The 15,675-nt window shown below is 42.4% G+C and overlaps 1 protein-coding gene across 5 annotated transcripts in view; it reads left to right on the top strand.

Moving 5' to 3' along the window:
* The window catches only part of PABIR2 (PABIR family member 2), a 156,226-nt gene that overhangs the window by 29,677 nt on the left and 110,874 nt on the right, over nt 1-15,675 (top strand). For 2 of the 5 annotated variants that reach the window (XM_082263316.1, XM_082263315.1), the window contains one exon: nt 480-1,056. The exons of 1 other annotated variant lie outside the window; for it this stretch is intronic. In XM_082263316.1, the coding sequence (XP_082119442.1) occupies nt 480-621 (142 nt within the window). In that variant the 3' untranslated portion in view covers nt 622-1,056. Of the gene's footprint in view, nt 1-479; nt 1,057-14,490; nt 14,808-15,675 lie in introns of those variants that run through there. 2 more of the 5 variants (XM_082263314.1, XM_082263312.1) reach the window with 2 other exon arrangements.

Here is a 15,675-nt window from a genome sequence, read left to right as displayed (position 1 = left end):
GTGCATCTTTGGCACATTTTTCCACTTCTTCTTCTTTTTTTTTTTTTTTTTTTTTTTTTTTTTTTTAGGATAGAACATTTTAACATGTTCCAGCATCTGCACCCTCACATGGCTGAATTTATTTATTTATTTATTTATTATTTTTTTTTGGGGGGGGGGGAATACATGGTGGTTATGCAAAAAAAAAAATAGTTTTCATAATGCTTTTGACAAAATTTCATTACTAAATGCTATACCCTCAGCTTATAATTTTGGTTTTTGCAATTGTGGTGCAACATTTGCATAATGCACATCTGTATTGGAGCTGAGCTCTACCTGTGCATTTTTTTAAGGAAAAGCATTGGAACGAGGAGTTCCAAGGAATGTATCCATAGGATGGTGAGAAAATTCAGGCAGTATTGCTACTTTTCAGCTGTTGTACTGGACAGCAAGTTTATTGGGGTTTCTCCAGTTCATTAACTCTTCTCCTCCATTTCCAGCCTTTCCTCAGACCTTGATAGCAGCAGCAGCATTGGCTTCTCCGACTCGACGGCTAAAGATGGTTGTGTGACTGACTCACCCGTGGCTTGTTCAAACTCCAGCTCTTCATTCATATCATTAGATGATCTTTCTCCAAAGTGAGGGTCTTGGCCCATGTTGTTTGGAGACTGCATGGCAGTGTAAAGGAGCAAATTGATCTCTACTCTTCAAGCCCGGTCCCTGTGTGTGTATTCATTATTTTATTTTTTTTATAATTATTATGTATATAATAAATGCCCCTTTCTGTGTGGACTGTTACAGAAAAAGTAGGGGGCTGTATATTTTGTGTACAGAATAGTATGTGTACATATTATATTGCCTGTAACTTCCAGGTCTTTGTGAATTTTATTTTTGCTCTTTGATGTTTAGTGTTTATTTATTTTAAATTTAAAGGATGTAAGGTCTGTAATCCTGGTTTAAGAATGTACTCTAAGTGCTTGGTGACAGATTTTGACCAGCGTTGACTGTTGCAGAAAAAAAATTGCCAACCAGTAATTTTGTCATTGGTGGCTTTTTTTTTTTTTTCTTTTTTTGTGTGTGTCCACTTGATACGATTTTCTCTTTCACTTGAAATTGACAAATCAAATTGTTACTGTCAATGTCCTCCAATGTTTCTGAATGTTCTCTCGTGTTTTTTTTTTTTTTGGCCACTTTTTACTGTTGTAACTCTCCAGCTAACTTTACAAAACGAATAGTTTAGGGCAATCTACCAATTTTATTTATATATTTTTTTTTTTTACTTGCTATAATAGAAACCGTTTTTTGGATGCCTTGATGTAGCTGGTTGTTTTTGCAATATAAATCAGGTAGCGAGTGCCTGAAAATTGCAGTGTTTTTGTAGGGTTTTCTTTTCCTTTCTACCACAGAAACCTTCACTTAACATTCATTTGTTTCCCAGTTTCAGGTGATCAAATGATAAATTGGTTCAAGGTGCAGTTCAACTGGCATCTTTTTAATTAGTTTGTCAAGTGGTTCCTGAGAACTAGGAAGCTGATAAAACTGAAGAGTTTCTGTGTTTTGGAGCTGGATGAAAAGCAAAACCAATGTGTAGCTTAAAGACCGATGCACAGGGCAGCCTGGAAAAAGACTGAATGTTCTTGCCTTTCCAGCAGGCTGTGTATTAAAAAAGCTGTAGCTTTTGCTATTCTCCAGTTACAGCATGTCTTTCGGGTGTATAGAATATCTGCTACCTCACTGCAAGCTGCAGTTAATACCACTGGCTCCATACCTCACTACAGGACACACAAGAGAACCCACTGTGTGCAGCGGGGTAACAGGTATTCCATCTATCCAGTGGGACTAATGCCTACAGTGGGCAGAAGTGGCAAGTAGCTTTTCAACAAAAGGGTCACTGGAAAGGTAAGTATTCATTCGCTCTTATTTCACAAGCTGCCTTGTATTTAGAGGTGACCCTTTGGTGACAATGGGGTTGATTTACTAAAACTGGAGAGATCACAATCTGGTGCAGCTGTGCATGGTAGTCAAACGGCTTCTAACTTCAGCTTGCTCGATTAAGCTGATTTTGGTTTCTATGCAGAACTGCACCAGATTTTGTTTTCCAGTTTTAGTAAATCAACCTCTTTAAGGCTCGGTTCACACTGCTGTGACCTGCGGTGCAATTTGGCCTGGCGACCTTAAGTACTAATTTGATAGAAGTCACCTTGAAGTAGTACTGGAACCTTTTCTATAGTCGGAGCAACTTCAGTAGTACTAATTAACCACTTCCAGACCGCCCACCGCATATATATACTGCGGCAGAGCGGCCCAGCTGCGCAAAATCATGTATAGGTACATGATTTTGTGCAGGGGTTCTCAGGCGCGCGATCGAACACAGCGGGTCCGACGGCCGAGATGGCCACCCGCTATTGTGCAGGGGAAAGACAGAACGGTTGTCTGCCTATGTAAACAAGGCAGATGGCTGTTCTGTCAGAGGCAGAGGGAGATCTTGTGTTTCAGCAAAGCTGATACGCAGATCCTGCTTTTCCTCTAGCACATCCATCCCCCACACAGTTAGAAAGCCTTCTTTTGGAGCACACTTAACCCCTTGATCACCCCTAGTGTTAGCCTCCTCCCTGCCAGTGTCATTTATACAGGAACAGTGCATTTTTTAGCACTGGTCCCCAAAAAATGTCATTTAGTGTCAGATTTGTCTGCCACAGTGTCAGTCCTGCTAAAAATCACTGATCGCCGCCATTACTAGTAAAAACAATTTTAAAAAAATTAAGTCCATAAATCCATCTTATAGTTTGTAGATGCTAGAACAACACAATCAAAATACACTTAGGATTTTGTTTAGCAGAATACATATTTGGCCTAAAATTCATGAGAAAATTTTTTGGGAATGTTTTATGGCAGAAAGTAAACAAAAAAATTTTTTTTTTTTTTTTTTCAAAATTGTCTTTTTTTTTCTTTTCTTTATAGCGCTAAAAAAAAAAAAAAAACGCAGAGGTAAACAAATACCACCAAAAGAAAGCTCTATTTGTGGGGAAAAAGACATACATTTTATTTGGGTACAGCATCGCGCAATGGTCAGTTAAAGCAACGCAGTGCCGTATCTCAAAAAAATGGCCTGGTCATTAAGGGGGTAAAATCTTCCAGGGCTGAAGTGGTTAAGACAGCTCTCATTGACTGATATTGGCAGTGTGAACCGAGCCTTATGCCTCGTACACATGCAACGATTATCGGCCGACCGATCAGCCGACTTTTGTCCAGTGTTGTTGTGTTGGTTGAAATGTGCTCTAGACTGCAAACAAATTTTCTCGGCCAACAAAAACCAACTTCAGAAGTGATGTCATGTGCTGGTTTACTTTCCGTGTGTTTTTTCTGCTCTGAGCATGCCCAGTCTTGCTCATCAGATTTTTGTCTGCCGAAATCTGTACTGACTGACGGAAAATCGGCCATTCTGTTGACGGCCAACAAAAATTTTATAGCATGCACACCAGATTTTATTCGGTCGAAAAGTCGCAGTCGGTTGTCGAAAGCATCATACTAACAAGCCGAAAACCGGCCGATCGGACGTTGGCCGAAAATTCACGGCCAACTATCGATGCGTGTGTACGAGGCATTAGTCCAGATGGTATAGGGATTTAAAGCCTGGGTAGCCAGGTGCACAAAAGGACTAATCGAATGCAAAAAGAATTGCTCTTTGCCATGTCTGTCATGTTTTGACTAGCATTTAACTTTCACTAGCAAAGGTGTGCCTGTTCCAGAATGAGACTTCCTATGTTCTTACAAATGTGTGAAATAAACAGCCTATTCATTTTTAATTAATCTTAGTTTCATGGTGACTCGAGTTAAAGTGTAACTGTGACCAAAATAAAAAATTACCTAGTTTTTTTTTTTTTTTATTTACCTGGTAATTCAGCCAGTAAGTCTGTTGGGTTTTTTTTTTTTTTTTCTTCTTCAACTTTTTAACAGCCGAAACTATTTAACTTTGCTAGGGGGTGCTTACAATTATTGGCTTTTATTCACTTATATGTAAAACCTTTAGCCCCTAAAAGGGGAGAAAATGCTTTTGCTGTAACTGCTTAAAGTGTTAGCTGGAGTTGGGCTTTACATTGTTAGTTGCTAATTCTACTAGTCCATCCAACACCACCCTCTCCACTGACTGGCTATACTGCTTTTCAAGGGTGTCGCCCTAAGACAGGAGATGTTCCTGTATGATCACCAGGTGAAAAAAAGGAATCCAAGCCTGACAAAAAAATCTAAAAAACGAATACAGCCACCGCCCCCAATAATTGAAAGTTACAATACCTTACATTTTTTTGTTTTTTTGGTTAAGTTGCACTATTAATATAGACCTCTCAAAATGGCTTGGCTGAGGATAAGGTAGTCAATATATTTAAAGTAATCATTGCCTGGCGGAAGTAAAGTGCTGGCACTTTTCTTTCCATGAGTGCTTATACCACTACTACCTTTTGTGTGGGAAGAGGGTTATCCATTACAATCAGTGGGGCAGAGCATTCTTAGGGCTCTTTCACACGGCCACTCCGATTTTTTTTTTTTTTTTTTTTTTTTCAGTTTGCGGATGATATACGGACATAATGTAGGTCTATGGGGATTGCGGATGACACCGCTGACATCCGATTATGCATCCGTTCCGTTTTTTAAATGGAAGAAAAATAGGGTTCTGTTCCGTTCCAAAAAACGGAACAGAACTGAAAGGACGAAAATCGGATGTCAGCGGATGGTCACCCGCTGACATCCGCAATCCCATTGACATGCATTATGTCCGTTTTTCATCCGCAAAAAAATGGGATGAAATACGGAGCGCCCGTGTGAAAGAGCCCTTAGGGGCTTTCACCCGGTGGACTCCGTTTTGCTCAGCAGGGATCGATCTGCTAATCCCTGCTGAGCAGGTGGAGGGTAGGTCCGTCTCTGCTTACTTTGCAGCGACAGAGTTGTCAGATCCCTGCTCTCTTCCGGTTTCATCCGATCCCCTAGAAGGATGTAAAATAGGGTTTCCATCTGTCTGGATTTCTCGGATAGCAGTGGGTGACAGGGGACATGTCACTGCTGACATCCGATGCTCCATAGGGGTGCATGGAGCGTCCGATCAGGTCCGCCTGAAAAACTGACCGATGGGCCCCAACAAGCAGCAACATTTACCTGGGGGAGATTGCTGTAGGAACTGTGCAGTGTTAGATCTTTCCACTAAGGCTGCAAAAAGTAGATTCAATGGTACACCAAGGGGAAGATTTACTAAAACTAGTGCACGCAGAATCTGGTGCAGCTGAGCATAGTAACCAATCGGCTTCTAAATTCAGCTTGTTCAATTAAAGCAGAGTTTCACTCCCCATAATCAATTTTTTTTTTTTTTTTTATGCTCCGCTGGGATCGTTCGAGCTTTTACTTTACGATTTGAAAAAATGTTGTTCATTTTTTCCTGTTTTCTTTTAAATCAATAAACTCTTGCCTAATCTCGAAAGCAGGCAGGGGCCATTGAGGTTGTGGGCATCTGAAGCCCGCTTGTGTTTATTTCTGGGATTTGGTGCAGCTGGCTACTCAGCATACACCTCCCGATCTCTCGCTTGCGCAGTAATGACACTGCATGGCCCAGTTTCTTCTTTAGGCAATTGCCATGGACTCCTGGGATAGATGATGCCGATATCCCAGGAGCCCATAGGAAATCGCCTTATGACATCGCCTAGGTGGCCGGACCGGATGTGCTGAGTACACAGATCATAAAAAGGTATTGAGACATTTAAAAAAAAAAAAAAAAAAATGATCTCTTTGGAAACGCACTGCGGATGACCATTTGGATAAAAAAAAAATTGTGTGGAACTTGGCTGAAAGCTGATAACCTGTAACCTGGTTACTGTGCACAGTTGCACCAGATTATGTGCGCCAGTTTTAGTACATCTCCCCCACATTCTGCTATTGTCGGCAATGGAACTGTTCAAATAGGTGCAACTCCAACTTTGCGGTGAAGTCGCACATGTTCAAAGTCTGATTTGGTGTGACCAAAAGCTTAAGCAGAACTTTAGAGACTTATTTTAAAAATACTCTTTAAGGCCCCTTTCACACAGGCGGACCGTTCAGATCCGCCTGTCCGTTTTTTTGGCGGATCTGAACGGTCCCCCCCATGCATCTCTATGGGGCATCGGATGGCAGCAGAGACATGTCCGCTGACATCCGATCCGTCAAATCTGGACGGATGGAAACCCTATTTTCCATCCGTCCAGCGGATCGGATGAGAACGGACCGACCGTCCGTTCTCATCCGATTCCCCCATAGATATCTATGGGGCTGTGACAGCTGTCATTCTCCTGCTCAGCGGGGGATCGGCGGATCGATCCCCCGCTGAGAAAAGCGGAGTCCGTTTGACTGACTCACTGTGTGAAAGGAGCATAAATGTTATGTTGATTGAGATAATGCCATGCTTTTTGAAATGCAGCGAATATAAATACTTGAATCAAGCATTTATACTGGCTGTAATTCCCCTGTACAGCAGCACCCACTGGACTGGGTCATTAAAGCTGAACTCCAGCCTTGCCCTCTGAGAGGATGGTTTGTACCCAGATTTGTTGCTTTAACCACTTTAGCCCTGGAAGGATTTTTACGTCCTCCCCCCCCCCCCCCCCCCCCTACAAATAGAGCTTTCTTTTGGTGGTATTTGATCACCTTTCCAATTTTTTTTTTTTTTTTTTGCGGAACTGCGACAGTTGGTGATCAAGGGCTTAAATGTAAGCCTAGGAGTGATTCTAACTGTGGGGGTGTTGGACTTGTGCGATGATCATAGACATGCGATCCTATATAGCAGGATCACCTAGTCTCTGTGATCATTGCAGGGAGAAGGACGGACGGCTGTGTTTACATCAGCCGACTGTCCTTCTCTGTCAGCGGGAGAGATCGAGAGTGTCAGGCAATCGGAGCCGCCTGACACACGCACCAGCTTCCTGGCTGACAAGCGGGGGCATGTGCTCGCCCCCTAGCCTCCCCAGAGCGAGCGCCGTACATGTACGGCAATTTGCCTGTGCCAGCCAACCTGCCTGCGGCGGCTAGTCGGAAAGCGGTTAAAAAAAATTTACCCAGTATTCTTTAGTTCATGCTTTCATTAGCTGCCTTTGATCCCTCCCTTAAGAAATGTTGCTGCTTCTATTGAGTAATGAATAATAGGGTGGTGAGCAAAGTCTGAGATGACGTCTCTTACCAGAAATCCGAAGCCCATATGTTTGGACTGTATGTATTCTTGGGGGGGGGGGGGCATTGTAACACTGTGAGGAAACTGTAGGTGCTAACATGCCCTTGTTCCTTAGCTATTGCTGAAAAAAATCTGTTGCCCTTTTAGGTCATGTAACCTAGTGTGCAGTGAATTGTATGCATTCATTCTGTAGCTGAACGTTCCAAAGTTTTTTTTCAAACTATGGCAGGACCACTAAAGTTGCAGTGTACAGTAAATGCCAAATATGATTGTTGAAAGCAAAGCACTTTTAACAATCCGAAATACATATTGGCTGATAGAACACATATGCCTCGTTTCCACTGAGCGGATCGGTTCGGGTCGGTTCGGTACGGTACGCTTATTTGAGTGTTTCCATTATGAAAGTGGCCCATACAACCGAACCAAACCGCACCATTCCTGGTCCTGCTTCAGATGTAGGGCCATAGGAAATGGTACGGTACGGTTAGGGCGGAGCTACTGGCGTCACACGATAGATTACACTGATTGGCGGACAGGAAACCATCAATGCTCACGTCAAATGAAAGAGCAAAACAAACACCTCCTTTGGTGTAAACCCTGCATGGTCCCTGGTGGCCCAACTTGCAGTAGAAACGCTCACCTGAATAGACCGGACCATTCTAACCCTTCCAAACTGTACCGACCCGAACCGCTCCGCTCAGTGGAAACGAGGCAATATTGGCTGATAGAGCATGCTGACTTTATTATTATTATTATTATTATTATTATACATCTAACAAACCCCTTGCAAAAGTAGTGCTGTTCGCTAGAAATGTACATTTGTTTGTTTTTACCCTACATGATACATGGGTTTACTAGCAGAAAGAATCCTTTTTTAGCAATAATCATGTTTGGATTTTATTTGCAAGTAAAAGCATAGCCAGGCCTATTCTTTAAAGTAAACCGGTCACAAGATGAGAAGCATCAGTGTGTGCTGAGTGTCTGAGACCAGGGCAATTTGAGGTGCCTGTACATAAGAATGTTTTTTTTTTTTTTTATGTAAGTTAACGTTAAAGTGATCTGGGACACCGCTGGATCCCACAATGCAAAGCCGTTGTTTTTCTGCTGCACAGCATAATGGGAGTGTGCATATTTTTCATTGCAGAATGCATGGTTGTCTCAATGCTTGACCCTGCTTGTGTATTTGTGTATAGTACACACATTATTTCTTTTTTTTTTTTCTGGGATCCCTTGACTGTTCAAGAGCAATCTTGGAGGGGAAACGGATGTGTAGGCACACACTGTGTTGACTACTGTCAGACATTTTAAAGTTTGTCTAAGTGTTAACCAATTTTACTCCCAATCTTCGCTCTCCTCTAGAGCATGTCTCAGCACTGTTTACATTTTTAACTTATTACTGTAGCTAGAAACGGCTTGTGTTACTCACTGTGACATAATAAATAGGCTTGTGAAATTTTTGCAGCCCAATTCCTGTTGACATAAAAACCCACCTCCTTGGATGTCCCCAAGAGCCCTTTCCCTGTGGGCAGGATCTTCAGAGTCAAGGTAGCAGCATTATATTGCTGGGGGTGAAATTAATGTATGCATGTGGAGAGAGACAAGGAGGGGTGAGGATAGATGGATTTTTCTGATGTCCAACAGGCGGGCCTCACAATGCTGGTTCAAATGTTGGAGCAGTAAAGGGACTGTGGTGTCCGCTAAAACCGAAAGGAGTACCCTGGATTTCTGGCAGATCAGCAGGATTTTTTTTTCTATGTTTGCAGCAGTTTTAAAGGGTAAAAATGTGGGAAATGTGAATGTATTACAGAGATGTAATCACTTTCATAGTGTGTTTTTTTTTTTTTTTTTTTTTTTTTTTTTTTCCCCATTCTGACGCTTTTTTTTTTTTTTTTTTGGTGAGTTTGCTTTTTTACTCCATTAATTGTTCATTACATTTTGGATCATCCTGGAAAAAGTGTAAAATCTTAAATTCTCTGTGAATGTTAAGTTTACTTTCAATTTTGGATCCCTATTTTTTTCTGGTCTATAATGTATATTTAAGCTTGAAGCTTATGTCTGTGTCCTTTTTAATGTGGTTTTTATTTTGACACTATCATGAAAATGGCTCATTACTTTGTTAAAATAGAGCTTTAAGTAGGCTAGCTGTCTATTTTGTATAGATAAGATTTTCACAAATGCCTATATTTGTAATGTTTTATTCTTGGAATAAATGTATGCATGTCTTGCACGTGTGTTGTCCTCGGGTTTATTGTGTATTAATAAAGTTGACTTTTTTTTTTTTTTTTCCGACGATTTATACTTACCACTTGCCACAGTCATTTATACTACGTCAAGGCGCCACGTGTAGGCACAATTGCGTACATGTATGTGATGGTGCTTGTGCTGATTGAGGAGTGCACTTTTTTTTTTAAAAGCTGGGTGTCCAACAGGAGGTCCTTCAGCTTTAGCGGAACTAAAGTCCCATTATGCCAATGCATGTGCGTGTCATGCTTGTAACTGTCAGCCTTGCAATGCTTAATGTAACTAGTAGTTCCACAACAGCTGGAGGGCTGCCAGTTTAACACCTGTACGTAACTCTTCTTCATGTTAACATACACCACTAATATCACTTGTGGCATTGAGGTGGGACACGCTAAGCCGATGCCCACTCTACCTGTCCAGTGTTTTTCCACTATCCCATCTCTCACAGGTACACGCTTCATTACAGGCTCTTTGTAAAACCTTTGTTAGCCTTGGTAACCACTTGTGTCTTCCTAACCCAATATATTTCACTGACCCACTCTAAAAACTGTGTTGGTTGATTGTTTTGTACTTCTTTAGTAACTTCATACCAGGCCAAAACTTTAGACCGGGCCAGGACAAAGTTTCAAAAGCTTTACTGAAATTTCTGAACATTTCAACTCCAAACAAAGTGAAGTCTTTTCCGAACATCCCTAGTCCCTGTCTCAGGCTTGTGGCTGCCCCAGCATACCTGCACAGGAACGAGTCTATAATTGATAGTCAATGGTGGCAGTATCCAGGGCTGGTATCTTCAGGGCAGGCTACAGGTCCCAGCAGTCTGAGGAAGACTCCTGTAGCCAGGTGTTCAGGAACTTGGCATGGCACAGCAGACTGCTTGGATGGACTCTGGCAATGACACCAGCAGCAAATCCTGGGATCTGGACCCCTGTCCCTTTATTTTTTTTTATTATTATAATGCCACAAGACCAGTGGGTTGGACCAAGGAAACCTAGGTTATGTTATTCCCCCTGGCCAGGGCAACATCTAACTTAACTGCAATAGGCAACCTGCCTACATACAGCCATAGGAGCCAAGTCATACTGCCACAAAAAGATCATAAGCTGGACTGGGGCAATAATGGTTCTCCTAATGCCAAGTAGCACTGCTCTCATATACCCTAATCTATTGTCCGAGAACTGGCAATGCCATCTGGTTGCAAGACATACAGTTTTAACACCTCCTGCACATGAGTGTGGTGGACTAGGGTCGAATTAACAGATGCATTCCTTTTAAGGCACTACCAGGGGATAAAACAGGCCTTGCTGCTGAAGACTGGGGTGGTCCAAAGAGCACTACAAGAGACAAACAGAGGGCACACTGGCCTAGTGCATTTTCCCACCGATACTTTATTACAAGTCAGTGAAAAATATATACTCACAAACCATGTGGGTTCACAGCACACCAAGCCACCAGCCCGCGGTAAGTTCGACCCAAAGTGTTCCAACGCCAAAGAGACACTGACTAGGATCCAAATTGGCTTATGCGTTTTGATGGTGAATCACTTTGTTTTGGTTCTGAAAAAGAGTGTTCACCTTTGAAATGCATAAGCCACTTTGGATCCTAGACAGCTTCTCTTGGTGTTGGAATACCCCGGGTCGATCGTGCCACGAGCTAGTGCTTATGTGTGGTGAACACACATGGTTTGTGAGTATATATTTTTCATTGACTTACATAATAAAGTATCTGTAGGATAATGCATTTAGTCAGTGTCCCCTCTGACTTTCTGGAGACAGTGCTTAACAGATGGCTACTCCTGTCCAAGAAAAGGTGTTTACAACTCAGTACCTGGGATTTTTTTTTTTTCCTTTTTCATCGAACTACTTTTTACTTAAACGCAGAAGCTCTGCATGGAGGAAACATGGTTCCAATGAGGCACTGTGTGGAGACTCCAGCCTCAGAGCCCCGCCACACGCGGTGCATGCCCCAGATTAATTTACGGGTCTACAACCGATAAATGAATCTGTCTCCCACACTGACATTTGTGGTATGGAGGCACGCTGAAATTTGAAACAGTGTCTTACATACCCTTTACGAATTTTCCTAAGGCCATTTGCACATAGACAGAAAATAAAATGCTGCTTTTAAAGGTGTGTGGTGTTTCTTTTCTAATGCATATAGTCTCATTTACAGGGGTGTAAAAAAAAAAAAAAAAAAAAAAAAAAGTAACTAAACCATTGTTCAGAGAGGAGTTTTGTAATGTAATTTAGGCCTGTTAATCCACCTAAATGCCTGCATTTACACACATTTATTGCATTGGCTAAAATAAATGAATATTCTAGCCAATAGAATGTGTTTGTACTCATAAGCTTACATTTAGGCATTTTATCTGCCAACATATTCGGAGCATAAACTCATACGCTTGTGTGCATGTAGCCTAAGGTTGGCCATAGATGGAGCAACCCCAGGTTGTAGGAAAAAAAATTGCTTGATTCCAGCCCAACCCCCCCCCCCCTTAACAGTCTAGATTCGAGAGAACAAGTGATTAACTGCTAGCGTCTATAATTGCATGCAAAATCTGACAAGGCTGGTTCTACCCACGTAGATCGATAAACTTTGTTACATTCAGCCTCCCATACATGGGGGGGGTCACATGTAGCCCACTACAAGATTTTATCTGGCCCGTAGCTGATATAAATCGTCTCCACTCTGACCCCGATGTAATGCCTCGTACAGATAATGAGATTATCAACCGTATGATTTGCATGCTAATCTCAAGTCGAAAATGAAGAGGTTACTAAAGTTATGAAAATTCTTGTATGACAGAATACTACTTTGGAAGTGATGTCATGTATTTCATTTCTGAGTCTTGCTCTTCAAATTACTTTATTCTACTGATTGAACAAAAATCATATGATCTAGTTTCGTACGAGAGAACTTTTCATGTTTGTCCTTTTGGATTAAGCCCAGTGATCAGAAATTTGGATGAAAAATACCACTTTTAAAACAATCGTCTGATTATCTCATTGTACGCAGCTTTTGAGAGCCAATCATGACAGTTCATCTGAAATTATTGGATCCAAATTGTCCCAAGCATGAAAGTTTTTCTTGTACGATACCAGATCATACAATTTTTGTTTAATCAGTGGAGTTTTCATATGAAAAAAAATCTGAAGTGCAAGACTGCACATGCTCAGAAACAGAATACATTTCATCTTTCAAAATTGTATTCTGTTACATGAGAATTTTCGTAAGTCTAGTAACCTCTTCATTTTCGATATAAGACAAGCATGCAAAAAAAAAAACTGGACAATCTTTCATCCAATATTCTCATCATAAGTAAAAGGCTTCTAGCTCATACACTCAATCAGAAAATACTGCTTTCGAACAGTTTGTACGATCATTTGATCATTAGTACACTGCTTTCGAGAGCCGAACACAATTCATGCAAAATTATCTGATGGAACAAGCACAAACATTTTTCTCGTACGATACCAGATCATACAATTTTTGTGTAATCAGTACGATTATCGTCCCAAAAAAGATTTTGAAGAGCAAGACTGCGCATGCTTGGAAATGGAAAAATACATGTCGTACTAGAATTTTTGTAACTTTAGTAACCTCTTAATTTTCGATATGAGACTAGCATGCATAAAAAAAAAAATTTGATTATTGGAGGATCATTCAGAAAGCGATATTCTTCGTCGGATTTTCTGATGGTGTATACTAGGTTTAAGGGGGACTCTGATGGGGATCCTGACTTATGTCCCGTACACACGATCAAAAAATCGGATGACAGATCAAGCTAGTCACATATTAAAAATAAAGAGTTTACTAAAGTTATGAAAATTATTTTCTGACCGAATAATAATTTGGAAGTGATGTCATGTATTTGTATTGTATTTTTGAAGGACATCTGTACTGATTAAAGAGGTTGTAAACCTGAAAAAAAAATTCTCTTCTTTTTGCAACCTGTAAGAGAAACACATAATGAGCTAGTATGCACCGCATACTAGCTCATTATGAAATACTTACCTTAGAACGAGCCCCCGCCGTGCCATCCGCTTACCTGTATGATGGGCGACATGTCCAGTCGCCCGTCTTCCGGGATCGCGGCTTCCGGCCATCTGATTGGCTGGAGCTGCGGTGACATCACTCCCGCGCACGCGCGCGGGAGCCGACGGTCATGGCACGGGTCTCTGAAGGAACGGCGCGAGCGGCCGTTCCTTCAGAGCGCATGCGCGACTGACGTCACTGGCTGCATGTCAGGTAAATATCTCCTAAACGGTACATGTTTAGGAGATATTTACACCTTATCATAGGCTTACCTATAGGTAAAAGTGTCAGAGGAGGGTTTACTTCCTATTTAAACGAAAAATCTTTGTGCTTTTCTGATCGGATAATATCGGATGAACTGTCGTGATCGGCTCTAGAAAGCTGTGCATGAACGATCAAATTATCGTACGATCGCTTCGAAAGTGGTATTGGTAAACATGGTCAGATTATCGGACGTCATTTTTGTCCGTTTTTTGTTGCATGCTAGTCTCATTGAAAGTAAAGAGGTTATTTTCATATGAAAATTCTCGCAGGACAGAATTCAACTTCAGAAGTGATCTATTGTGTTGAATAGTTTTGTATGTGTTCTTTTGTTTACTGTCTTGCTCTTACGATTTTTTTCGGACAAAAACTACTAATTAAACGAAAATCAGACATTGTTTTCACGTACAATAAAAAAATGTTCTAGTCTGCACATGCAGTCTTTTTCGTCCGAAAATTTGTAATCGGCTGTCGAGAGATCGTTCGTCGGACGTCTTATCGTGTGTACACGATGCCTCATGCACACTGGATATTAAGACAAAAATAAAATAACTTTAGGATCGTTCTATCCTGAGTATAGTGTGCGTTACATCCACACACACTGTATATTGGTACATCTCCAGCTCACTCCAATATACGGCGAGCTGTAAGATGTATCCAGGGCTTCCCTGAGATCGGTGTTCCGGGATAGAATAGCTGATGAATTCTATTCTGTTCGGGGAGTCGGAGCACAAACGAGTCTGCCCCGGCCCGGAGGTGTCTCCTCACAGCACACTCAGGCCGTCCTCGGCGCTCAGTCATCAGCTGTGCGCATGCGTGCTGGGCGCTGCTCAGTCTCGGCATAGGGAGGGCTGGAGAGCTGGGCCTGAGCGGGGGCTTCCTCGGCCTCACACAGTGCAGAGGGCGGCTGGAGAGCGGCGAACGTTTTCCCTGGCTGTGGTATGGAGCCCTGAGCTCGGAGCTTGTCTACTAAGGCCTTGTACTGGGGAGGGAGGAGGAGCTGCATCGCTGCTGCCATCATGGCTCAGGAGAAAATGGAGCTGGACGTGGACATCCCCAGTGATGGCAGCCTGAGGAGGTCCAATAGTGCCCCCCATATTAACGGGCTCAGGTGAGGCTGGGGGGCACTGCTGGGGATTGGCTGTTTTGTAAGGGGGAGGTCCATCCTGAGCTGTGTGCAGGGACTCGAACTTTGTACAGAACTGCCTCCAGGACCCCTCTGCTGCTGAGGCAGAGTATAGAGAGGGGGTGGAGGGTTCATTCCAGGGATATGCAAACTGTGGTCCTCCAGCTGTTGCAAAACTACAAGTCCCATCATGCCTCTGCCTCTGGGTGTCATGCTTGTGGCTGTCAGAGTCTTGCTATGCTTCATGGGACTTGTAGTTCTGCAACATCTGGAGGGCCACACTTTGCATATTCCTGAGTAGTCCTTTCTAGAGGGACCAGACTCCATAAATACCTGGCTTGTGTATAGGAATTCCAGTGAGGGGTTAAAGAAGAATTCCAGGTATGGATATTTTATACCTAGTTACATTGATCCGGGATGGAGCAGTATAAGTGCCGGTTCACATATATGCGATGCAGGAACCCTGGGGGTGTCAATACAAAGTTAACGACACCCCCGGATCAGTTTGCATATCGCAGCGTGAGCTGACAGTTCGGACATGAATCAGATTTCATTGGTGTGGAGCACCATGCGATCTGATTCTGCTGCAAACCCAAAAAAAGGGTCCTGTGCGTGTTCAGTCTGAATCTGATGCAAATTCAGTCATACAATCTGTATGGCTGAATTCGCATCGCATGTGATTTTCAGAGCAGTGCGCTCCGAATCACATGCGATGTCTGTTGTCACTATAGTGTGAACCGGGACTAACTGTGTATGCACCATACCTGGTCGCTGGAAAACTCAGAAGACGACACCACTACTCCAGTCATCTTTATTTGCTTCCTGGTCCTACACAGGTGCCATTCTTAGAATA

Source organism: Pelophylax lessonae (genome assembly GCF_965119305.1).
Source record: "Pelophylax lessonae genome assembly, chromosome: 7".
NCBI classification, from domain to species: Eukaryota; Metazoa; Chordata; class Amphibia; order Anura; family Ranidae; genus Pelophylax; species Pelophylax lessonae.
Note: the sequence above shows the minus strand (reverse complement) of the source record. Positions and strands in the feature narration are given on the sequence as shown.